The sequence below is a fragment of the Zea mays genome, chromosome 3, assembly GCF_902167145.1.
Source record: "Zea mays cultivar B73 chromosome 3, Zm-B73-REFERENCE-NAM-5.0, whole genome shotgun sequence".
NCBI lineage: Eukaryota > Viridiplantae > Streptophyta > Magnoliopsida > Poales > Poaceae > Zea > Zea mays.
In genome coordinates this window covers 20,833,089-20,859,115 of record NC_050098.1, presented here as the reverse complement: position 1 = coordinate 20,859,115, position 26,027 = coordinate 20,833,089, and the positions used below count along the sequence as shown (strand labels likewise).

At 43.9% G+C, this 26,027-nt stretch overlaps 1 protein-coding gene across 3 annotated transcripts; it reads left to right on the top strand.

Moving 5' to 3' along the window:
- The first annotated feature begins 10,435 nt into the window (after nt 1-10,435).
- LOC103649816 (putrescine hydroxycinnamoyltransferase 1) lies at nt 10,436-21,228 on the top strand. 3 transcript variants are annotated; one of them, XM_020550134.1, is made up of 3 exons: nt 10,436-10,467; nt 13,119-13,564; nt 20,102-21,228. In XM_020550134.1, exons 2-3 carry the CDS (start codon nt 13,145-13,147, stop codon nt 20,972-20,974), a joined length of 1,293 nt encoding a protein of 430 aa, XP_020405723.1. In that variant the 5' UTR covers nt 10,436-10,467; nt 13,119-13,144; the 3' UTR covers nt 20,975-21,228. The 3 variants fall into 3 exon arrangements, with proteins under 3 accessions (XP_020405723.1, XP_020405722.1, XP_020405721.1); XM_020550133.1 differs by lacking the exon at nt 10,436-10,467 and adding an exon at nt 12,735-12,778; XM_020550132.2 differs by lacking the exon at nt 10,436-10,467 and having other exon boundaries at nt 12,794-13,564.
- Nucleotides 21,229-26,027: the final 4,799 nt, after the last annotated feature.

Genomic DNA, 26,027 nt, shown 5'->3' with positions numbered 1-26,027 from the left:
ATCAAATGGCCAGGGTGCGTTCAACTGCCAGAATCACACGTGACGAGGAGGAGACAGAAGCTGCCGAGACTGCCCCAATCTCCGAAATAATGAGACAGTCAGGCCTGGTTGAGCTTCTGACGAAGGTGCGCCTGCTGCTGAAGCCGAGCAGGCTGATATTGAAGAGGGTGAGGAAGAGATAGATTATTCCGTCATGCCATCTAAACCCAGCCACCTGGAATTTGGAAAGTCTACAGTCTCCAAAGCCGATATGCCCATGATGACAAAGCTAGGCTACTTCGGGAAAGCCGAGAAGAAGCTGATTCATTTTGGCGGAGAAGAAATTACTCCGAAGCCAGAAGATGATGAGGTGGTAGTTTTCAGAAGTTTCTTTAAAGCAGGACTAAGGTTTCCTCTTCATGGAATGATTGCGGATGTTTTGAAAAATTTCGAAATTTATCTTCATCAGCTAACTCCTAACGCTATCGTTAGGCTCAGCGTCTTTATCTGGGCTCTTCGAAGCCAAGAAGAGGAACCGCTTGCCGAAGCCTTCTACCGGGTGCACGAACTTCACTATCAAACGAAGGCTAGAGAAGATGGACTGCACGAGAATTTCGGCTGCTATAATTTTGCCTACCGCAAAGACATGAAGACACCAGTGGTTAGCTACCGCACCAAATGGCCAACCGGCTGGAAAACTGAATGGTTTTATGTCAAGGTTGTTGAGAAAAAGGAGAAGCTAGTTCAGAGCCCACTGGAGCTAGCCTTCGGGTTAACTAGGCCCTAGTGCTGCATGATGCCAGGGTCATCATGCTCAGATGCTGTGGGCAAATTTAGAGTTGTGTCTGAGCATATTGGTACTAGGGATTTGGTTCAGGAATACTTAGCCAATAGAGTATTTCCGACGTTGAAGGAATGGAGTATGCCAAAGCTTAAAGGAGAGAAGAAAAAGAATGAACTTGTTCGACTGCCCTATCATTTTAAGTTCAAGAAACACTTCAAAGAACCCTGCCAAGAATGGTTGGATACGATTGAAGTTATGTGCAATGAAATCTTGGGCAATTATACGAAGAAAGAAGATCAATTGATGACAGCAGCCTTCGGCACCCGACCAAAACGAAGGCTAAACCGAGTAATGGACGCTCTGAAATTTGAATACCCTGACTATGAACGATTAAGCAAGGGTGCCGAAGGGCCAAAGCGAAAAAGAGTTGTCAGTGTTATGAAGAGAGAAGCTGCTAGAATGATAGAAGAAGATGAGAAAGCTTTAAAGAAGAAAAATCTAGCCCTGAGCCGAAGGTGGCTGCTCCGAAGAAAAGACAAGCTGCGGCTGCAAAGCCAAGAACAACTGATATAGAAGAAGAAGTTCCTTCAACGCCTCCTGCTGCTGACGTGGAGGAAATTTTAAAGGTAATGATCGAATCTTTACCTCTCAAGCTAAGTCCACTAGGGCCACAACTGATGAAGCTTTTACAGAAGAAGGAGGAGCCTGCGGCAATCAAGAAGCCTGCTGAAAAAGGCGAAGAATTGTTACTGTCATTGAGGCTATTGAAGAAACACCATCGTCGGCCTCAGCGCCGAGAACAGCAGCAGCCGAAGCTGCTCCTGCCGAAGCTTCTACTTCCAAAGCTGCTCCTGCCGAAGCTTCTACTTCTGAAGCTGCAGCAACCGAAGTCAAAATTTTGGCAAACACACTTACTGACATTGATGAAATGATTTTGAACATGGCTGAAGAATAAACTGTTGCAGCTGAAGAGGAAACCCAGGCTGCAGTGCCTGAGAAAGGGAAGGAGCTTGCCGAAGATGCTTTGGAAGAAAGAAATTTCAACTTTCAAAATATAATTGGGCAAGAGTTGTCTAAGGCCGAAAAAGAAGAGCTGAGGGACTATGCTATAGCTTGCGGATACTAGCCAGGGGCATTACTCTTCTGTGGTGTTGCCGAAGAGAGTTTAGGATGCCTCCGGGACCACGTTGGGGCGAAGGTTGTCAACACTCTATCAAAGAGTGTTGGCTTTCCGAAGCTTGAGGCTGAACTCAGCAGATACCGGCGGAAACATATCGCCAGCAGTTTGTTTTATTCTAATTTCAAGGTGAAATTCTTACCTAAGCTTTATTATTGTTTTTGAGATAAAGGTTTCTCCTGATAAAGGTTATTTTCTCAGAGTCTATTGCTAAGCAAAACCTTGAGGATGCAACAAGACCTCGAGGACGAGAAAAACGAAATTATAATTGAGGGCTTAGAGGGCAAGATTAAAGAGCACAAAGCTGCCTTGGAGAAGAAGGATTTCGTGATTCAAACAATGGAAGGTTCGCTGGCAGAAGCTCAAGCCGAGATCGCCAGATTGAACAGTGAACTTTCCATGAAGTCCAAAAGCTTTGAGGAAGAGAAGAAAGATTTTGAAACAAAACTCGAAGCTAAAATTGAAAAAAGTTCAAATATGCAGAAATCACTCAAAGAACTTCAAGAAAAATGTTTAGGCTTCGGCACTCGATGCATTCAACTGCTGAAACAAATTTTCAACTCAGTTGGAGCCAGTTCCGAAAATTTTAAACCTTCAACTGAAGACCTGCCGGGCACATTTGATCATATTGAAGGTGAAGTTGATGCTCTCGACGAAGTTATAGCTGGTTATGGTGACGTTTGTGCTCTACTAGCTTCTCGAGGCACAGCTGTTGCTTTCATGAAGGCTGGTTGTACACATGGAAACATTGTAAACAGATCGAACTTCAGCCTGTCACCAGCAGACTTAGATGACATCCCCGGCTTGGCCCGAAGCATCGGAAACAGATTCGTTACTCAGATCTGGGCAAAGGGCGGGCGAAACTTGGCTGGTGACGAAGCTCGAAGCCACCTCAAGCTGGTAATAAGCTTGTGCCTGCTGCTGTACCTTCGCCTTGAAATTTGTATTTTCCTTATGCCGCTTTGATATGTGCAGGATGACGAAGCCGAAGAGCAATGAGCCGAAGATTGGCAGATGACCCAAAGCTTAGTGAATGATGATGAAGCCGAAAACCTTGCTGTAAAAAATCTCTAGAAAAAGTCTTGTGTTATCCTTGTAAAGAATATTGTAACTTAAAAATCAAACAATGCTCTGTAAATTTGTCAATACCTTGTAATATATTTTACCTTTCCATCCCTGAATGAACTGGTTTGATGTGGACAAAACTTGTCCCTTTTGAGCCAAAGGCGAAAAACACCTTCCCTTCTTTTCGTACACAATGAAGCATAAATCTGCTTTTTTTTATTTGCCAAAGCCTTGTTACTGGAGCTGAAGCAATTGTCTGTACTCTATGATATGATGATGATGATCCTACGGATGTCGAGATGAATGTATATGTATGCAATGTATGATGTAATGTATCGTGCAAATGAATGCCCAAACACACACATATGAAGCCACATTCATAACCTTCATTCCCTTAGAAATGACTGAAGTCTCTTTGCCGCTTACTTTTCGACTTCACCACTTATTTTTGGGTGTAAGTTCTGCATTCCCTTAGGAACGTCTTTTGAACTTCTTCGCCTTCTATTTCGGTGGTATTTTTCGCGTTGACTTTTCGCGCTTCGCCTTATATTTCGGCGGTATTTGGCTCTGCATTCCCTTAAGAACGACTTTTGAGCATAAAACTTACGCTGCGCTCCCTTAGGAGCGGCTTTTTGTAGCTTCGTCATGCTTTGCATCCCCTTAGGGACGACTTTCGAGCCTCTGCCTGCTCTTCTTTTTTCTCTCTCTCTCTGCACTTGATGGTGCATGCTCAGATTTTACATTTTACATGTTTTGGGGGGTTTTGCTCTTGTAGAGCTGGATAAGAAAAAGAAAATTACATGCTATGGCCCCATTAAAAACCTTTCTCCCCCTTTAGAAAGGAAAAGGGTGCCATAGGAAAAATTTAAAAAGTTTACATCAAGTTACTCATAGTATCGTCGAAGCTCATCCGCATTCCAAGATCTAGGAATGTCGTTGCCGTCCATATCCTTTAGCCTGTAGGAACCGGGTCTTGACGAAGATACTACCAGAAGGGGTCCTTCCCACTTCAACTGAAGCTTGCCTACTGTGTCAGGGTTGGCTACTCTCCGACGCACCAAATGTCCTGGCTCAATGTTTTTCAACCGAACTTTTCTATCACGCCATTTTATTGTTTCGGCTTGATATTTGTTAATATTTTCCACAACCTGAAGTCTGATCCCTTCTAAAGTGTCTTTTGCTATAGAATAATTAGCTTCGTCTTCTGCCGAAGCTACTGTTCTTATTGACCCTGCTTTAGCCTCTTCGGGGGTTATGGCTTTGTCACCGAATAATAACTTGAATGGTGTGAAACATGTTGACCTTGATATAGTTGTATTGTGGCTCCACACCACTTTAACCAACTCATCTGGCCACTTTCCTCTAGACTGATTGAAGATTAACTTCATGATTCCCATCATTATAATACCATTTGCCCTTTCAACTAGCCCGCTTGATTCCGGGTGTCTTACTTATGCAAAATGAATTTTCGTGCCAATCTGATCACAAAAATCTTTGAAAGTTTCAGCATCAAACCGTGTCCATTGTCCACAGTTATAGCCTTCGGCACACCGAAGCGACAAACTATATTCTGCCAAAAGAATTTTTGGACTGTAGCCGAAGTTATTGTAGCCAAAGGCTTCGCTTCGATCCACTTAGAAAAATATTCTACCACCACCACAACATATCTCAAGTTGCCCTGTGCTGGTGGGAGTGGACCTAGCAGATCCAGGCCCCATCTTTGCAATGGCCAGGTTGGTTGTATTAACTGAGTCAATGATGAGGGTTGCTTCTGATCTCTCGCACATTTTTGGAAATTTTCGTACTTTTGAACCAAATCTTGCTGCGTCCGAAGCTGTCTTCGGCCAATAGAATCCTTGACGGAAAACCTTTCCCAGAAGAGGTCTGGACCCAATGTGGGATCCACACAATCCTGTATGTATCTCCTTCATCAGTTATATACCTTCGGTTCTAGATAAGCATTTGAGAAGTGGGGAACAAACTCCATGTTTATACAATTCCCCTTCTATTATGACATATGGTCTTGCTCTTGCTTCCATTCTTTTGTTATAAACATCATCATCCGAGAGACAGTTGCCCTGGAGGAAAGATATAATCTCAGTCCTCCAATCTTCACTATGGACAGGAGATATTGTGAGCACTGCTCTCTCGAGGAGTTCAACCGAAGGTGCTCTTATTGTCTCAAAAAATACTTTCGGAGGTAGAGGAAGCCCTTGTGCCGCTGATTTGGCTAGCAGATCAGCATGCTCATTTTCCCCTCTTGGGATATGCTTAACAGAATATCCTTCGAAAGAAGCTTCAAGCCTCCAAACTGTGTCCAGATATTTCTCAAGCTTCGAATCTCTTGCCTTGCAACTCTTGTCAACATGACCAGAAATAACTTGGGAGTCTGTTTAAGGACTGCCCTTCTCATTCCCATTGCCTTTAACTTTCGAAGTCCCAAAAGTAAAGCTTCATATTCAGCAACATTATTTGTAAAGCTGAAATCAAGCCTTACTGCATAGCATGTTCTAACTTTGGAAGGTGCAACTAAGACAGCAGCCGCCCCTGCACCGAAGGTTCCCCAGGAACCGTCACAGAACACTGTCCAAGCTTCGGCATCTTTATTTGCTTCTTCTTCCTGAGCCCCTGGCGTCCAATCAGCAATGAAGTCTGCTAACGCCTGGGACTGAATTGAGGACCTATGCACATAGTCAATACTGAATTCATTAAGCTCCGCAGCCCACTTTCCAATCCTTCCAGTAGCTTTTCTGTTTCTCATAATATCCTTCAAGGGCTGTGATGAAGGAACAATTATGTGGTATGCTTGAAAATAATGCCGAAGCTTCCTGGAGGCCATTAACACAACATACAACACCTTCTCCAATTTTGTATAGTTTTTCTTTGATAAACTTAGAACTTCATAGACAAAGTATACTGGGGCTTGCTTCTTAATTTGACCCTCAAGCTTCTCCTGTACAAGCGCCGCACTCACTGCAGAGTGCGAAGCTGCCACATACAATAGTAATGGAGCCCCTGGCGCAGGTGGAGTTAATGTTGTTAGATCAATCAAGTATTGCTTCAGCTCTTCGAAGGCTTTCTGTTGAGCTGGGCCCCATTGAAAAACTTCGGCTAACTTTAGTATTTCAAAGAATGGCAAGTTTCTTTCTGCTGATCTAGATATAAATCTATTCAATGATGCCAGTCTTCCTGTCAGCCGTTAGGCCCCCTTCTTTGTGCTTGGTGGTTCCATCCGAAGGATAGCTTCGATCTTGCTTGGGTTAGCTTCAATCCCCTTCGTTGAGACTAGACAGCCAAGGAACTTACCCTTCTTCACTCCAAAGACACATTTTTCTGGATTTAATTTCAGACCAGCTTGCCTGAAATTAGCAAATGTTTCTTGTAGATCAGTAATGTGATTTTCTTGCTTTGTGTTTTTTACTATGATGTAATCAACGTATGTTAGCACATTTCTGCCTATCTGAGAATGAAGAACCTTGGTTGTCATTCTGCTAAAACTTCCTCCAGCATTCTTGAGCCCCTCAGGCATCCGAAGATAGCAATAGGTGCCACTAGGAGTTATGAAGCTAATCTTCGGCTCATCCTCCTTCTTCATCCATATTTGATGATATCCTGAGTAGCAATCCAGCAGACTCATAAGCTCCAAAGAAGCTGCTGCATCTACAAGAGAGTTTATTCTTGATAATGGAAATTTGTCTTTTGGACAGGCCTTGTTAAGATCTGTGAAGTCAATACACATTCTCCATTTGTCGTTGGCCTTCTTCACCATAACAGTATTGTCGGCGTTTCGACCCCGGGGGGTCCCTGGACCGACGAGTAAATTGTCGCCGCGTGTCCCAGCCCAGATGGGTCGGCGCGAGACGGAGCACGAACGGGGGAGACAGGCAAAAGGGGGAAACACGCGGCCTTCGTGTTGTCCTGCGCCTAGGTCGGGTGTGCTTGCAGTAGGGGGTTACAAGCGTCCGCGTGGGAGAGGGCGAGGGACTCTATGCGTCGTCCCGTCCTCCCGCGCGGCCAACCTTCTTGTAAGAGAGCCCTGGACCTTCCTTTTATAGGCGTAAGGAGAGGGTCCAGGTGTACAATGGGGGGTGTAGCAGTGTGCTAACGTGTCTAGCAGAGAGGAGCTAGCGCCCTAAATACATGCCGTCGTGGCAGCCGGAGAGGTCTTGGCACCCTGTTCATGTGATGTCGTGGTCGTCGGAGGAGCGCTGGAGCCTTGAGGAAGGACAGCTGTCGGGGCTGTCGAGTCCTTGCTGACGTCTCCTTGCTTCCGTAAGGGGCTGAGAGCCGCCGTCGTCACGGAGCACGCGGGGCGCCATCATTATTTGTTTACCGGGGCGAGCCAGATGGGACGCCGGTCTTGTTCCCCGTAGCCTGAGCTAGCTAGGGGTAGGGTAATGATGGCCCTTCTTGTGACGTGGTCGGTCCGAGCCCTGGGCAAGGCGGAGGCTCCTCCGAGGTCGAGGTCGAGTCTGTCTTCCGAGGTCGAGGTCGAGTCCGAGCCCCGGGTCGGGCGAGGCGGAGACTGTCGTCCGGGGCCGAGCCCGAGTCCGAGCCCTGGGGTCGGGCGAGGCGGAGTTTGTCGTCTTCCGGGGCCGAGCCCGAGTCCGAGCCCTGGGGTCGGGCGAGGCGGAGTTCGTCGTCTTCCGGAGCCGAGGCCGAGTCCGAGCCCTAAGGCCGGGCGAGGCGGAGTTCGTCGTCTTCCGGGGCCGAGCCCGAGTCCGAGCCCTAGGGTCGATCGAGGCCGAGTTTCCTATGGCGCCCGAGGCCGGACTTGGCTGCTGTCAGCCTCACTCTGTCGAGTGGCACAGCAGTCGGAGCGACGCAGGCGGCACTGTCTTCATGTCAGGCCGGTCAGTGGAGCGGCGAAGTGACTGCGGTCACTTCGGCTCTGTCGACTGAAGGGCGCGCGTCAGGATAAGGTGTCAGGCCATCCTTGCATTAAATGCTCCTGCGATACGGTCGGTCGGTGTGGCGATCTGGCCAAGGTTGCTTCTCGGCGAAGACTGGGCCTCGGGCGAGCCGAAGGTGTGTCCGTCGCTTGAGGGGGTCCTCGGGCGAGACGTGAATCCTCCAGGGTCGGCTGCCCTTGCCCGAGGCTGGGCTCGGGCGAGGCGAGATTGTGTCCCTTGAGTGGACCGAGCCTTGACTTAATCGCACCCATCAGGCCTTTGCAGCTTTGTGCTGATGGGGGTTACCAGCTGAGATTAGGAGTCTTGGGGGTACCCCTAATTATGGTCCCCGACAAGTATTGGCTAGCCACACTAGATATTTTACCTCTCTGATGACACCAGCACTGAGAAGCCTTTTTACTTCATTTTGAGCACCTTCGGCTTTATCATCAGACATTTTCCGAAGTCTTTGTTTTCTTGGCCTGAAGGATGGGTCAACATTGAGTGAATGTTCAATGACGTCTCTGTTGACACCGCAAAGGTCTTTGGCTGACCAAGCAAAGACATCTTTGTTGTTGAATAAAAACCTTATCAAAGTTTTCTCCTGCTCTTCAGATAGTTGAGACCCCAGCAGTACCTTCTGTTCTGCTATGTCTTCACATAGAAGCATGGGTTTCGGCTGATCAGCCGAAGCAGCCTTCTCTCTTCTGTACTTGTACTGTTCACAAGCTTCGACTTCATCTATATTGTGGATTGCTTTTGAGTCTGTCCAATTTCCTTCGGCTTTTCTGGCAGCCTCTTGACTTCCATGAATAGCAATGGGCTCTTGTTCTGAAGGTATCTTCATGCATAGATATGTTGGGTGAAGTATTGCTTCGAAAGCATTAAGTGTCCCACGACCAATGATTGCATTGTAGGTGAACTCCATGTCAACAATGTCAAAAACAACATGTTCAGTCCTTGTATTGTGAACAAAGCCGAAGGTAACTAGCATTGTGATTTTGCCAAGTGCTACAATCTGTCTTCCTCCGAAGCCACATAGAGGATGTGTAGCATCGTGAATCTTATCTTCTGGTTCTTGCATCTGTCTAAAAGTCTTAGCAAATATGATATCCGCTGCAGTGCTTGTATCAACCAGAACATTATGAACCAGAAATCCCTTGATGACACAAGATGACCATAGCATCATTGTGAGGGTAATCTTTGAGCTGAAGGTCCTCCTAGGAGAAGGTGATTGTGATATGGGACCATTTTGACTTGATGAAGGGTCCCTGCACCCCAACATGTTGCACCCTTCTTTGTGCTTCCTTCTTCTGCTTCTTGTTAACCGGCTCTGAACTTGAGCCGCCCGTTATCGGGAGCACCAGCTTCGTAGCCGAAGCAACTTCAACTTGATTGTTGAACGAAGCCATCAGCTCAACAGTGGAAGTGAGTTCACCGGAGGTGAGCGCCAACGTTGGGGACTTGTTCTTAGATGCTATAAATTAAGAACAAGGCAACACAAAATGTTAAATGTCAATGTCCTTCGTCTTTTGAAGCATTATTTCCTTTAGGATATAATGTTCTTCAAACGAAGGTCATGAAGGGCATACCTTCATGATTATGACATATATATACAAAGGACGAAGCTTATGAAACATAGAAAAATAACATAAACAATTATATAATATCATAATATAAACATCTACTATTAAATAATATCATAATATAAGTAAAAGTGATTTGCGAAAGCGTGAACAGTACGGGAATATTGTTCACCTATTTATAGGCACAGGGCGCAGCCTGTGTGAATTTACATTCATGTCCTCTACAAATGATTATAATCATTACACAGGTTATCATGGGCCGATTGGTCATTTCATCTTTAAGTCGGTGCATTTTGAAATACACTACGAAGCTCCCTGACTGGTAGCTTTGGCATTGCTCCTGTCTTGACCTTCCGAAGGTGCTTCTTCTCTCAGGACCTTCGGCGACGAAACAGACCCCCAACAATGAGTATACGACACTAATATCTAGTAATGTCCATATCACATCACAATCGTATCCAACAAATCACTAGGCGGCTGATTGGTTGGACTGCTGCCCGTGGCCTGCCTTAGGCGAGCATGGCCCATGGGAAACTGAAGTTTCTAGCGTACCGGCGCATGCAGCCTGAAGAGATATTTTTGGCCAGTGTTGCATCTGCCGGTACAACTTGATCTCGTTTTATGCACTTAACCAAACAAAGGCTAGTGTTGGGTCAACGCACGCGCTCAAACGGGACAGACATGTGCAGCGTATACCAATCAGAAGGTAGTTGATTTAAATCTTGTCTAATCGTGGTGACCACCACACTGAGATGACAGGCTAGACCTGACACACCTCATGCCGGCATGTGCAATAAGCATCTCAGTCTAGACCTCGGCATGTACAATAAGCATCTCAGCATGTGCAATTAATATGTAGATCGTATCGTGCCGTAACAAAATAATACGAATCGTATCAGAGTGTCGATTTAGCCTTCTATAAATAATCGACCGGTTAGAATCTCCTCCCCCCATCGCGGGCTCAGATAGCACCGCACAGCTGAGGTAATTAAGGTTTCTGCAAGTCCAGCAATGCATGCATGCCTTGTTAACGTTCCAATTCAGCTGTCTTGTTAACGTTCCAATTCTATTTTCGTGAAATTAAATGACGTGCCTAGATGTTTGGGTGTGATAAATCGAGTCTAAACTCTTTGTCCCTTGCAGGTGCAGTTTATACTAGCAGCAATATCATGCATTCTGACACTAGTACACAAAGGCTCTATAGTGGCGGTTCTAGAGCTGTTTGCACTGGCGTTTTTCAGTACCGCCAGTGCTAGGGGCCAGTGGCTATTTCCACTGGCGGTTATTCTAGAACCGCCAGTGAAAATAGCATTTCCACTGGCGGTTTTCTGCTATTTCCACTTGCGGTTTCTTAAGAAACCCGCCAGTGAAAATTGTATTTTTCACTGGCGGTTTTTTTATTTAGCCGACAGTGGAAGTTTTCCCGCCTTTTTTTAAATTTTTGTATTGAAATTTATATATATTTACACACACAAACATATATATTAATATTGATATTGATAAACATGTAGTATTGATATTAAAAGCAACATGGAATTAAATTCTATCATACATTTATATACATCAAAGTCTTGTTTACAACCATGTATGCATCACACATTATATACATCAAAGTTTTCACGAAAGCTCTAATAACTATCATTTAGTTATTTTGTACAAAACTCATATTATATATTAAAGATGTGACATTCGTTTCTGTACCATGAGTCATCAATGTGTGAGACTTGATCGTAGCACACATTTGATTTGTGTCCGGATTTGCGCCCTTAAATCCGGGTGTGACATATTATGACCATATAAAGTCTATAGCTTACTAAACTAAAGAAATTAAATAATATGGGCTTCATTGGACCGTGTCGGCCTGTGTGTGGGCCGTGCCGAGGCCCGATGGGAAGGAATTTAAGGCCCGGCCCATGCCCGCTTTTGAAACATGCTAGCCTGACCCATATTATTTCGTGTCAGGCCGTGCTTTGGACTTCTATTTTTGTGTCGTGCTCGTGCTAACCCAAAAAACCTGGTCCATATTCCCAACACTAGTTGTGCCTGTAAACGTGTCTAGTTATTAGTTTAGACACAGCACTGTAGTGCCTAGTCATACCGTGACAGTACTATATGAGTATATGACACTAATATCTAGTAATGCTCATATCACATCACAATCATATCCAACAAATCACTAGTTGATTTAAATCTTGTCTAATCGTGGTGACCACCACACTGAGATGACTAGGGATGACAATTTAATCCGTGGATTTGGATATCCGGTGGATATTCGACCCAACGGATTAGGATATGGATATGTTTTTTGACCCACGGGTTAGACCTATATTCGATCCGAGATAAAGTGGGCATGGATTTGGATATTAAATCTCACCCGCGGGTAATCCGTTGGATATCCAAAATTAACCATTAGTCCATTATTGAGCCCAGGCGCCAGCCCACCGAAGCAACATTCAGCCCACCAAAGCACCAAGCCACCAGCCCACCCTAATCCCTAATTCCCCATCCGGCCATCCCCTCAATCGGTCAATCTCCAGGCAGCCTGCAGCCACCCGGATGCCTCACGCCTGGAGCCAGCATCCTGCCATGCGTCCGCCGCCGGACCCCTACGCGCCGTCACCTAGGCAAGCCGCAAGACACCCGCGCCGCCGCCGGCCCGCCGCGCCCCTGGCTCCCTGTGCCTGATCCAGATCCTCCTTGTATCTGTGCTGCGTCTGCTGCGCCCCAGGTGACCCACATCACTCGTCAGCCCACCCTGCACACACGCAGCTCTGAGCTCCGCCCTGCGCAGCTGCGCTGAGCTCCGCCCTACTCTGCGCGGGAGCACGATACTACGCCCTTCAGGTTCGCCATTCGCGGTTGTGCCCCTGCCATCCCTTCAGGTTCGCAGGAAAATTTGATTAATTATGTTATTCAATTGCTGAAAATGGTTTTATCATGTCCGATGGATATCCGAAACCCGATGGACATAGATATGGATATGAATTTCTACCCATGAATATAGTCGCGAGCGGATATTATTTATGACCATGGATATAACTGCGGGCGGATATTTTCAATATCCGATCCGAATCCGACCTATTGCCATCCCTAGAGATGACAGGCTAGACCTGACACATCTCATGCCGGCATGTGCAATAAGCATCTCAGCATGTGCAATTAATATGTAGATCGTATCGTGCCGTAACAAAATAATACGAATCGTATCAGAGTGTCGATTTAGCCATCTATAAATAATCGACCGGTTAGAATCTCCTCCCCCCATCGCGGGCTCAGATAGCACCGCACAGCTGAGGTAATTAAGGGGGTGTTTGGTTTTAGAGACTAATTTTTAGTCCCTCCAATTTATTCCACTTTAGTCACTAAATTGTCAAATATGGAAACTAAAATAGAGTTATAATTTCCATATTTTGCAATTTATAGACTAAAGTGGAATAAAATGGAGGGACTAAAAATTAGTCCCTAGTAACCAAACACTACCTAAGGTTTCTGCAAGTCCAGCAATGCATGCATGCCTTGTTAACGTTCCAATTCAGCTGTCTTGTTAACGTTCCAATTCTATTTTCGTGAAATTAAATGACGTGCCTAGATGTTTGGGTGTGATAAATCGAGTCTAAACTCTTTGTCCCTTGCAGGTGCAGTTTCTACTAGCAGCAATATCATGGATTCTGAGGTAGTGCATGTGGTAGAGTCGTCGTTTGTAGTGCCGAGCGAGCCGACACCGTCGGAGGGGCTCTCGCTCTCTCCGCTGGACCTCGTTCTGCCCAGCAGAGGCCACACCCCAACAGTCTACCTGTACAGCCCCAGCGATGTTGCCGCCGCCGATGGTTTCTTCGACGTGGCCAGGCTCAAGGAGGCTATGGCCAAGACCTTGGTGGCCTTCTACCCCCTCGCTGGCCGCCTCGGCGTCAACAACGATGGCAGGGTAGAGATCACCTGCACCGGCGAGGGCGCACTCTTTGTGGTCGCTCATGCTGACCTCAGTGTTGGTGACATCGAGGACGACTTCAGGCCGTCGCCGGAGCTGAGGAGGCTGTTTGTTCCATGCGTTGAGCCAGCATCCATCATATTGGCCATACAGGTCTCCAGTCTCCGCCTCTTGCTTATTCGATATTTCCATGCTTTGTTTCATATCGAGCACCACTACTAGCTACATACTAGGTATTGTTAAATGTTAGATCCCTTGCAGGATCTTGCTCTTAACCATTAATCGCAACTTCTGGATCTGATGAGATTTATGTTTGGCTAAAGCAACGACCCGTGCTTGCATGGGGAAGAGATACGAAAGCAACCGTACGTACTGTAGAGGTGCATTCGTCGTTGTAGATCGCTGCTTGGGGAATAGACACAGCGAGAAGGTGTAGACGAACGCCGACAGCAGGCGTAGGTCTTCACATCCATCCCCATGTTTATGTTGATCGGTAGTTTTCATATATATATATATATATATATATAGAATACACCCAGATCGAACCTACGCGTCAGGAGCACCTGGTCTGAGCCAATCGCCCCACCCAGGCTGAACCGACGCTTCGTCTTCGTCCCTCCCGCACGCTCCCGACAGAATGCTACAATTTTCGAACCAGACCAGCAGTTACATCTAGTTATATAGAAGTTGCAATCACACCAGACCAGCAGTTGCAATCATATTTTTTAACAAAATTTATCAGAGTTATTCAGTACTTGCAATCACATCAGAGCAACTCAGCAGTTGCATCTACACCACACCAGTAGTTGCAATTACAACACACCAGCAGTTGCAATCATTTTGTTTACATTTTTTTAACAGATATTTGGGTAGAATTATACAGCAGTTACAATCGCCCCACCCAGGCCAAACCGACGCTTTGTCTTCGTCCCTCCCGCACGCTCCCGACAGAATGCTACAATTTTCGAACCAGACCAGTAGTTGCATCTAGTTATATAGAAGTTGCAATCACACCAGACCAGCAGTTGCAATTACACCAGACCAGCAGTTGCAATCATATTTTTTTAACAAAATTTCCCAGAGTTATTCAGTACTTGCAATCACATCAGAGCAACTCAGCAGTTGCATCCACACCACACCAGTAGTTGCAATTACAACACACCAGCAGTTGCAATCATTTTGTTTACATTTTTTTAACAGATATTTGGGTAGAATTATACAGCAGTTGCAATCACACCTAATTCGGGGTTGCAATCACACCACACCAGCAGTTGCAATTACACCTCTTTGTCCTGACACTAAAACCAGCCAACTTTGCATAGTCAAGGTAAAAGAGGTAGTCTTCTTCCCTTGTATCAAATGTTTGCCGCACCCTGGGGACAAACACATCAAGTATGTTTGCATCCTGCAGAACAACACGCAATCATGAGTTTGCAATTAACGGATACCCATAGTTGCAATCAACAAGCAACAAACATTGCAACTGGAGCAACAACACACCATGCAATGGTAATCAAGGAGTAAAAACAGAGACTCAAGTTTGCAATTAGAGGATACCCGCGGCGGGGGGCAGAGAGGCGCGCGTATAGGAGGGCTGAGGGCGTGCTCTTATGGGGAGACGTGCTCGGGGTGTTATTGCACCTGGGTGCATTCAATATAGAGAATGCACCCAGGATATATATATATATATATATATATATATATATATAGGGAGGTGTCCCCGATCAGGGCACGTGGGCTCTTAGCCCATTAAGACTCGGTCAGTCCTTTGACTAAGCCCAAAATCAATCCTAACATTCTCCCCCTTGATCGAGAGACGTCAACTTACAAGTATCCAATTTCGATAAAACAATACACTGAAATGAAGCATTACAACACTTAATACCCACCACTAAAATTTTAACATATATATTGAATCATTCTATCTCAGGACAAATAACTTAAACTCGACAAGTACAACATTTAGGTACCTTATAAAATATCTCTTAAATAAAAGAGCACACAAAGTCAAAGGATTACAATAGACCGTTAAGAACTATTGAACCCAGTGACTACAATACCCCATTCCATCTCAAAAATCATAATTACTTAATCTTACAAGAAGTTGGCCTATACATGGTCCAGGTGTGCAATCTTTCTTAATATCTTCTTATGTGCACATTTAAATTCGAAAAGACAAGCATATCTCCATAATCATAAGTTGATATCCCAACTTGTTCCAAAAAACGAGCTTCCTTTTAATCTTAATTCCAGCAACTTAAGGCAAGCCACAATGGAAACAATAGAACTTGAGATATCTTAATTCTTACTTTCTGAGTATGCAAACTTGAAGCTTATTTGATACTCAATACGTTCATCTTAATACTTAATAATTATGTATTGAGCATCAAAAGCTTACAATTGCATTTCTGTTTGATTCTGGATTTTCAATCTTTCACAATGTCTTGGGTGCGGCAATACCACTAGACATGTTACTCGAATAAATTGCACTCTTCACGAACCCCGGGATGAGTTCATTGTACCAAAACAAACTTTTTTATTCTTAAGATATTATAATCTTACTCGCAAAACTTGCACATCAAGACATGCCACAATTCAACTTCTAATCAATAATGATAATGCAACTAAATAGAGTCAGAGTCATCCCACATAAAATGGCTCCTTCTAGAAAGATTGATTTATTTGTATTTTCTTATAATCACCTTGCCGAAACTTCTTTGCAAGTAGCATGCAATCATTTGCATCTCATATGCAACTTAGAACTCCATGGTTTCCAGGGGTCCAATCCTAGAACAAGATTGCCCAAATTCCTGGTATCAATGCTTTAAAGCCAGAAGATGAAGTTATACATCAATTATGTCAGCCATAAACTTATTTGTCCTTATTTTTGGAAAAAAAAAACCCTATTATTTGGACCTTTTTTGATAAATCTTAATAAACATCATCAATGTTCATTGAAGGAAACTTATGAACCTTGTATCAATGCTTATTAACTTACTATAGGTGTCACTTGTCAACATAATAATCATATCAACCACTTACTCAGTAAAATGCATATTGCAAGCATTTACTAAATGGCACCATACAAGAGTTTTATGTGTGAAAAACAAGATACTCACCCTTAGGTCTTAGAAGATGACTTAAAATCTTTAAATACTCACCCCTAGAGTCACTGAATTAATGTGAACGGACAACAGCTCACTGTTTTGAACTAGTCAAGAAAAATTCTCATCCAAGAAGGATGGAACTAAAACTTTAAGTTCTCAACTGTTTCCCTTTAGAGTCACTATATTCTATGGGGACCCATGACAACCCACTATATTGGCTCTTCCAGGAAAACTTCTTTAAATTAGATGGTATCATCTTATAATCAACCATCCAAATTTCTTGATTTCGTGGGCACCATCTACCCAAATTTCTTAATTCCAATCTTATAGGAGAAGTGGAATTCTTAATGGGACTTTTCTACCCCGTTGAAATATGAACTGGACAACTTCTTAATGGGATTTATCCCTCCCCTCGAAATGTGAACTAAAACAACAGTTCCATTTTCGATAAAATCTCATGATTGATATTACACTACTATGCCTTTACCTCAGAAAACATTATTTTCATGAGGTCACATACTATCAGTATTCACATGAACTTAGCATTTGCTAAACTTTATTATGTGCATGTTACTTTTAAAGTCAATTAAGACATTTTAATCAATGACAGTCATTTGATTTAGTATATATTGAACTTAGGGGATTACTCCCCCTAGATCTAAGGATTTCTCCCCCCACATTCTTACTAGCATGATGTACATTCTGCGCATAAACTTACTTTGCTTATATGGTACAAGTAAGGAACTTACTGTCACATAATAGTAGGGATATTGCAACTTCAATATCGCATAAATCACAACCAATTGACTTCCATGGTATTGGCACCATGTAAAAGCTTAATGATTCATATGACTTCCATGGCATTAGCATCATGTAAAACTTAATGATGCAATTCACTTCCATGGTATTAGCACCATGCAAAACTTAATGATCTATTTCACTTCCTTGGTATTAGCACCCTGCAAAACTTAATGATTCATATTACTTTCATGGTATTAGCACCATGTAAAACTTAATGATTCTTCTTCACATCACTATTGAGTAGAAAATGAAGAATTTAATAAATATACATAAACATTTATGAAAAACACCTTGATATAAACAACGTTGGTTAGAATATGTCAATGTGATATGTCTTATGCTTATAGAAGGTCGACATTATGAATATCACTTTATCTTTAAACATCACTTGAACATGATCATAAATGCTTAAGACAACATGACTTGATACTTGTGAGATTCAATCATAGACACATGACTATAAACAATGTTGGTCAGTATATAGCCATGATCTACTATCTTAATGAAAAACTTATCAAGTCTCAAGAAAATATGCCAATTAGAGTCGATGTTTTCTTACGTGATCATATGATCACCATTTTAACTTAATAGCGGAAGCAGACAACAGAGAAACTTGAGTAGAGATAAACATTAGCAATTGTTTTCGAAAAAATAAAAATGTTCACTATTTGGGCCAAAAACGGCCCAATTTAGTCCATTAGGGTTTGTCACTGGTATAAAAACTCAGAGTCGATGGAAAACCCTAGATTCTTCTCCCCTTTCCAAGCTGACACTGTTAGTGCTTGCTTTGCACACGCACATTAGTGCTTGCTTTGCTAGACGTCAGTGGTTATAGCACATATGTGCTTGCTTGCTACTACTCACTCTATTCACTATCCTAAGGTCATGAAGGTTTGTCCTAAATTAATATTTTAAAACTTTAACCAACAATATCTATAAAAATAAATATTTCTAAATTACATGAATTATATATTGTGGTAGATGTTTTAATAATAATCTAATAGTTTTGTTTTTATTTAATCAATATTTATAAATATTTTGTTATTAACGGTTAAAGTTGAAAATATTTTTGACATAGTATATAACTTCGTGACCTTAAGATAAATGAGGCAGGGAGTAGGTGTCAGCGGCATGAGTACACGTGTGCTTGCTAGTCGTCAGCCATGCGCGCCGCCAAGCTTTCTCTCCTTCCCCCAACCCCAACATGCACACGCCGAGCGGGCGCCTCCACACAATCGTGGGTGCGCTTCTCCGCCGCCGTCGCCAGAGCGCACGTGTTCTAGCAGCTAGGGTCCGTCGCTGCCGCTTCACTTCGTGCAGCTGCGCTGTGAGCCCATCTCCATGCGGGGTCGCGCCCCTCTAAACACAAGAGAGCCTGTGGTCGATCGGCACCATTGTCGTGCATGCCGCGTGGCCCGCTGAGCGCAGCAACTGCATGCTTGCGCGGCGTTTCCAATTTCCATGCACACTTGCACAATGACACATCTTCTCCCTCAAAGTGATTTAGGGATTTCTCTATTTCTTTTCTTTTTTTTTCTTCGTTTTGATATCGAATAAATCTTTCTTTCTTGAATCTCAATCAGAGTTTTCCTTCGCTTTCTTCCTATTTCGATTTGATGAAAACTAAAATAAATTTCTTTTTAGAGTTAGGGTTAGAGAAAAAAAAACTTTAGCTCTGATATCATTGTTAGATCTCTTGTAGGATCTTGCTCTTAATCCTTAACCATTAGAACATCTAGGTCTGATGATATTTACCTTTGATTAAAGTGATGACCCGCGGCATGACGAGCAACCGTACTGTAGAAGCAGAATTTGTCGTTGTAGATCGCTACTTGGGGGAGAGTCACGACGCGAGGAGGTGTAGATGAACGCCAACGCAAAAGGTCAGCGATGGGCGTAGGTCTCTACACGTCCACGGTCCATCTCGTGTCTATTTTGATCGGTATTCAGGGAGGTCTCGCCCTCAATAATGTACACAGATGGGTTAGACCGAGGACCAGACCACTAATTAGGTAGAGTGTTCACTCGATTAGGAAACGTGAGCTGCTAGACCATCTCCAATAGTCTTTCAAAACTTTACGGATTGCAGGTTTGGTCGCTCCTGTAGCTATCTGAATCTGTATCCGATCCTCCGTTGATGTTTGGTTTGCATTATAGAAGGATGTCGTCCGTCATCACTCTGTTTTATTTGTAAGACAATATGTGGGATGCCGAATAAAGCTATCCATGAAACCAAACACCCTATTAGTCTCAATCCTTATTTTTAGGAAAAAGAAAAAGGAAAAAACAACACTTCAATCGTCTGCTAGTGAGCTCCCAAACTGACGAAGGTTTCATGTTCTCGCGTTTTTTCAGTTTCGGTGCTACCCAATAATAAATTCATTTTTTTGAAAAATATTAGGAGCTGTTAGAGTATTGAGATTTTTTAGCAATTAAAGTTTTAGTAAGTTCCTAATTCTCATGTATTAGAACAAATATTTTAGAAATTATTAGAGATGCTCTTAGGCCACAGAGACTTGGTTAGTCTTTTTGACTAAGCCCGAGATCAACCCCAAACATGTATATATGCCAATTTGCATGCATGTGTAAAATGCGCATGTACTGATAGATCTACTTCTTGGATAGTGATAAAGTTGTATTCAGTGAATCGTGTAAAATAGAGAATGCAGAACTATAGATTACACTGTTTGATAAAGTTTATGAAGTGATATTTGAAATAGAGGATGGAATAGGGATCTAGTGAAGATAGTCTAATTCATGCTCATATGTCGTCCACTTGCAGGTGACTTTCCTCAAGTTCGGAGGTGTGGTGCTAGGGACGGCTCTCCACCACACCGCCAGCGATGCCTCAAGCGCGTTCCACTTCTTCCAGACGTGGTCAGCCTTGTGCAAGTATGGTGACCGCGCAACCGTGGAGCTCCCGTGCCACGACCGCACACTCCTCCGTGCACGGTCCCCGCCTACCGTCCACCCGGACGCCCTCTCGAGGTTCTACCCAAAGCTCACCTTCTCCGACGACCCGTTAGGATCAGGACCCCTTGCCATTGAAGTCTTTGCCATTTCCAAGGACCAGGTCGCCTCCTTAAAGCGCCTCTGTGGCGGCACAAGCACCTTCTGCGCCATCGGCGCCCTCGTGTGGCAGTGCGCGCTCGTTGTGCGCCGGCTTCCGCCCGACGCCGAAGCACGCCTCACCTTCCCAGCCAACGTCCGGCGCAGGGTGAGGCCACCTCTCCCGAGCCACTACTTCGGCAACGCGTTGGTCAGGCTGGGCGCCACTGGCGCAGTTCGGGATGTTGCTTCGGAGGCTCTGGCGTCCGTGGCCGGCCGCATCAAAGACGCTGTCGATCGGGTGGACGACGAGCTCGTGCGGTCTGCGGTCGACTACTATGAGATGACCGAGATGGACAGCCGGCCTGTGAAGGGCACCTTGCCAGAGACGGACCTACAGATTATTAGCTGGCTGGGCATGCCAATGTACGACGTGGATTTCGGATGGGGGAAGCCAGCGGTGATGTCGCGGGCGGACTCCGTCCGTGGAGGCTTAGTGTACCTAACGAGCGACGGGCCAACAGGCGGCGGCGGCGTCCGCGTTCTCATGTGCATGGAAGCTGCAAATATGAAGGAGCTGGAGCGGCTGCTTTACGCAAAACTCTAGCCCCTAGAGCCTAGACCTGCTAGGTGCTTGATGTGTGGAACACAAAACACAATAATAATAGGCCGGAGAGGATACGACTGGCTGTTTTTTTAATTTATCTAAAAAACTTTGTGTTTATGAAACTCCACTACCAACCGATCTACATCATACATGTATGACGGAGAAGATCGATCAATATCCGCCTGTTGGTGAAGTATAAAGAGTGAGTAGTGATTTTGAATGGGACCAATAATATATTGTTGTTGACTTTTATATTTCTTTCTCTCTGTTTCTTTATATGTTTACTAGGTATGTGTCTGTATATGATACCACATAACACAAATTGATGAGCCTCTAACGGCTCATAGCCTTGACGATGGGCGACGTGAGTATAATGGTGATGGTAAAATTCGTGATTAAACATAGATACGGAATGGTATAAATACGTAATATTATTATAAATATGTCAACCCAAATAGATTAAATTGATGTTGAACGAACATTATCAATACAGAACTGATGGTTAACAGTTGTCCGTACTTCCTTCGGCCCAAATTAAAATTCGTTTTAAATAATTAATGAGTTCATTCATTACTTGATGTATGTGTCTAGATTTATCACCATCTATCTAAATACAGACACAAAAATAAGAGCTAAAACGACTACTGTTTTGGGACAGAGGGAGTACATCTTAATGGAATAATGGTTAACAGCAATATATAGTAGCTAGGTTTGGTAAGATAATAATTACCTTTGTTTCAGACCACCAACGCAGGAAAGAAGGCAAAAGATGGTTGTCATTTCCTCCCAGCTCACCTCCTTTTGAGGCGTAGTATACAGTTTATCTTCTGTTGAGGTGTAAAGCAGGTCAGGTTTTTCGGCAGGAAATGAGGATAAAGTGGCCTAGAACTCTGACGGCATCTCCCATGCTCAAGCATTAGGGTGACATGCTGCTGGTGATTGTCAACCGCAATAAGGCAAACCTTTTTCCAATGGACAAAGATTTGCTCCAGTGCAATAATATCTATAAATATACAATGTTTCCATCTTCAATAGCTCAACATTTGTAACAAGTGCATACCTGCAGAAATTCAAGTCCCTCACCCCCTCCTACAGCCTGAATCACCCCCTCCAACTGATCATGATGATGCTCAATTGCTCATATAAACAAAAACATGGCAATGATGGCTTACACATCCTCTTTTCCGTGCATGGAAATGATATGAGCAATGCAGGCTTCATGGGCCTTTTTCAATAGCTTTAAAACAAACATAGAGGTCTATTGAAGTTGTGCTAGGTGGTGAGCTTCCTCTATCCGAGGGACATACAAATTCATTTCACCTCCATCAAAATCAGCATTGTAAGGGTTTAGATGGAGACTCATCAAATCTTAGTGTTCTCCATGGCATTATCCTTGCTTGTGCTCAAGTACAAAAGCAGGCTCACTATCTATTAAAGAGGACACTGTCTCCATCTTCAAAATGTCTTTCAACTATACATCCACACTTTAAATACTGAGTAGCAATCCTTCTGTCACCATACTTTAAGCTCCTAAAAAAGCAAACTGTGATGTTGTCTTCATTGCTGCAATAAGCAAGGCAACTCATGATCACATGGTTATTCTGTTATTCTAAATCACCAAACAAAAATGAGGATAAGAACAATAGCTCTTAAGAAGCAGAAAGCAAACCTTGTTTTACTATTACCAACAATAATAGAAGATCATATAGAAACATGTGGCACTGCAATCTTTGTCACAATAAGTTTCTCTGGCCTATCACCAAGGTTTAGTAATTCACAATAATATAGAAAAATGAAATAAAAAGAGAAAAAATTGTCAACAAAACTACAACGAATTCAAATCAGAAAATAACATCTAATGGAAGGCAACCAATGTGGCTTGGGAAACTTATTAGATACATTTAATGTTTTCTCCGGCTCACTTGACTGTCCTAGTGTCATTGAGCACTAAAACAGGAGTAGAAGACTACATCAAATAACCTTATATCTCATACATTATAGTACCTTCTTCACTTACTAAGACTCTTGAAGGATGAAAACTGGCACCAACCTCATCAATCATTCTTCTGAATAGAGAGAGAATAGTTATAGGGTCTAAAGCATGAACTGAAACTCTAGAGTGTTATGGTACCCAAGGTCAAGTTAAACAAAATAGGGTACTAGGTACATGCTGACCTTGATAGGAGCAGTGCAAAGCACTAAAGGAGACTGTCTCGTAATGTTTGGGCGGAATATACAAGCGAATTGTATGTAATTGAAAGTCGCCTAGAGGGGGGTGAATAGGCGAAACCTGAAAATTAAAAGTTTATCCCCCAACTAGATCCCTTGATTAGTGGTTGGAACAAGATATACAAATATAGGAGTATACAAACTAAGTTCTTGCTTGAAAAGAGTATTGCTAAATATTGCGGGAGTGATAAATCAATACAACTAATAAGTTATAGAATAACAAAGCAAGAAGCCTTAGATGAGAAGAGCACTAGGACAAGTTCTTTCTTGCAATGTGTTGCTTCACTAAATGGGAATTGAACTTGAAGCAACACCAAATGATATTAGCAAATAATGGTGCAAGAAAACTTGGAGCAAAGGAAAACAAACAAATCACAAGCAATAAACACAATGGACACGGGTGATTTGTTTTACCGAGATTCGGCCCTCGAAGGCCTAGTCCCCGTTGAGGAGTCCACTTAAGGACGGGTCTTTTTCAACCCTTTCCCTCTCTCCCCCGATCACACAAGGATCGGTGAGCTCTTCTTCTTCTCAAGGATCACTCTCGATCCCACAAGCCACCACACTCTTTGGTGTCTCTTGCTAGCTTTTACAAGCCTCCAAAACTTTGGAGGAAGTTCGATGGGAGTCAATACTCCACGCACAAATGAACACAAAGATGTAGCACACACTATCTCTCAATGAATCTCACAAGGCCCTAGGGCTAAACTCAATTGAGTAGCTCTCAATTGCTTGCTCTCTCTTTTGTGGCACTTGTGTTGGTTGTAGTGGACTAAATCTTGTGTATAGGATGGATCAATGAATATATGTGGTTGGGAGGGCTTGAGTATGTCAACTAGATGACTTGGAATGTTGCTTGGGCTCCCCACATTGAAGTGGCCGGTTGGGGTGGTGTTTATAGCCACCAACCAAAATCTAGCCGTTGGTGAAGGTTGTCTGTCGTATGGTGCACCGGACAGTCCGGTGCACACCGGACATGTCCGGTGCGACAGCCACGTCACCCGGTCGTTAGGGTTTCGACCGTTGGAGCTCTGACTGCTGGGCCCGCCTGGATGTTCGGTGGCGCACCAGATATGAACTGTAGAGTGCCCGGTGCGCCAGCATGGGCGTGTCTGACCTCTGCGCGCGCTGGCGCGCATTTAATGCGCTGCAGGTAGCCGTTGGCGCCTGAAGTAGCCGTTGCATCGTTGTCACACCGGACAGTTCGGTGTACATCGGACATGTCCGGTGAATTATAGCGGACTAGCCGTTGTGAATTCCCGAAGCCGACGAGTTCGGAGTCTCTTCATCCTTGGAGCACCGGACACTGTCCGGTGTACACCGGACAATCCGGTGAATTATAGCGCGACGACTCTGAGAATTCCCGAAGGTGCGAAGTTCAGCCTGGAGTCCCCTGGTACACCGGACACTGTCCGGTGGTGCACCGGACACTGTCCGGTGGCGCACCGGACAGTCCGGTGCGCCCGACCAGGGTGCCTTCGGTTGTCCCTTTGCTCCTTTGTTTGAACCCTTTTTCTTGGTCTTTTTATTGGCTTATGGTGAACCTTTGGTACCTGTAGAACTCATAAACTTGGGCAAACTAGTTAGTCCAATTATTTGTGTTGGGCAATTCAACCACCAAAATTAGTTTAGGAAATTGGTGTAAGCCTAATTCCCTTTCAGTAATCGTGATATACTATCGCATGGAGTTGGGACCTGGAGGGGGACAGGATTAACGCACCTTCATAGCGGTGAGCTCCTCGAAAATGTTGTTAAAATTGCTTCCGTTGTCCATTTGAGCCGCTGTCGACCGGATCTCGGAGGGCACGATGTGAACATGGAGCACAGACTAACACTGGTTGCACACCATGCAGACCCACATGTTGTTGCTCTTCTTCTGCTGCTTCACCCGAGACCAAAGCAAAATCGAGTAACAGAACCATATCAATTGGAATGGGGTTTTGAGCAGAGATGGCGATAGCAACGCAAGGTTGCACACCTGCATGGTGGCGCACTGCACAACACTGGAGGGCGAGGAAGAGTCTCGTCTCCATGGTGATTGCCAGTTCTCGAGTTGAGAGGAGATGGCGAACTCGGAGAGAATTCAATTTGGAGTTAGTATATTAGAAAATCCATGTAGTTTCATGATTGAATGGTCAAAGGGGAAACAAAAATATCAGGTTGCAAATGACAAAGTTTAGAACCTAAGCTAACTATTTGTGCTTGTTGACAGTAAGAAAAAACAATAGTACTCTACAAGTTTTAAGTTGCATCATGGTTAGACATAAATACTAGAGAGTAGTTATTGGGGAAAAGTGTCTAGTTTCAAAAGACACTTCAGAAAGCACATATATTATCTAAGTACAAGAGGAAAACATAAAGCAGAAGGTAACCATTGGCAATTACAACATAGGATCTTGTGCATCTAAAAAGTAGTGGCAAACAAATCATGTGTATGATTACTAGGGGACAGATCAACAACCAATTAGAAAGATCCACAACTTATATGATGCTTAGACTTATCACAAGATGGCACAAAATACTCATGTGATAATTATGTAGTACATGTAAATGAATTAAAGAGTTACATTTCATTTCCCGCAAATTGATCTTATTAATTTTTTATATAGCAATATTAACCATGTTAATCATGCAAAACTCAAGAGTGGTCTTGATTTGTGTTTTAAATTGAAAATTAGACGGTGGTCTATGCCTCTAGCCCTCTAGGTCGCGACAGATGCCACACGACACTTGCAGCTGCAACACCATTAACAAATCTGGCCACAGCCATTCCCCATGGAGTGCCTTTGTTGGTTCCCCTCTCTCTGTTAAATTAACAACCTGG

Excerpts from the sequence above, each read along its gene's own strand:
- LOC103649816 (XM_020550132.2), top strand. The coding sequence starts at position 13,073 with ATGTTTGGGTGTGATAAATCGAGTCTAAACTCTTTGTCCCTTGCAGGT. Across the intron at positions 13,565-20,101 it reads CCATCATATTGGCCATACAG|GTGACTTTCCTCAAGTTCGG; the intron begins GTCTCCAGTCTC and ends GTCCACTTGCAG.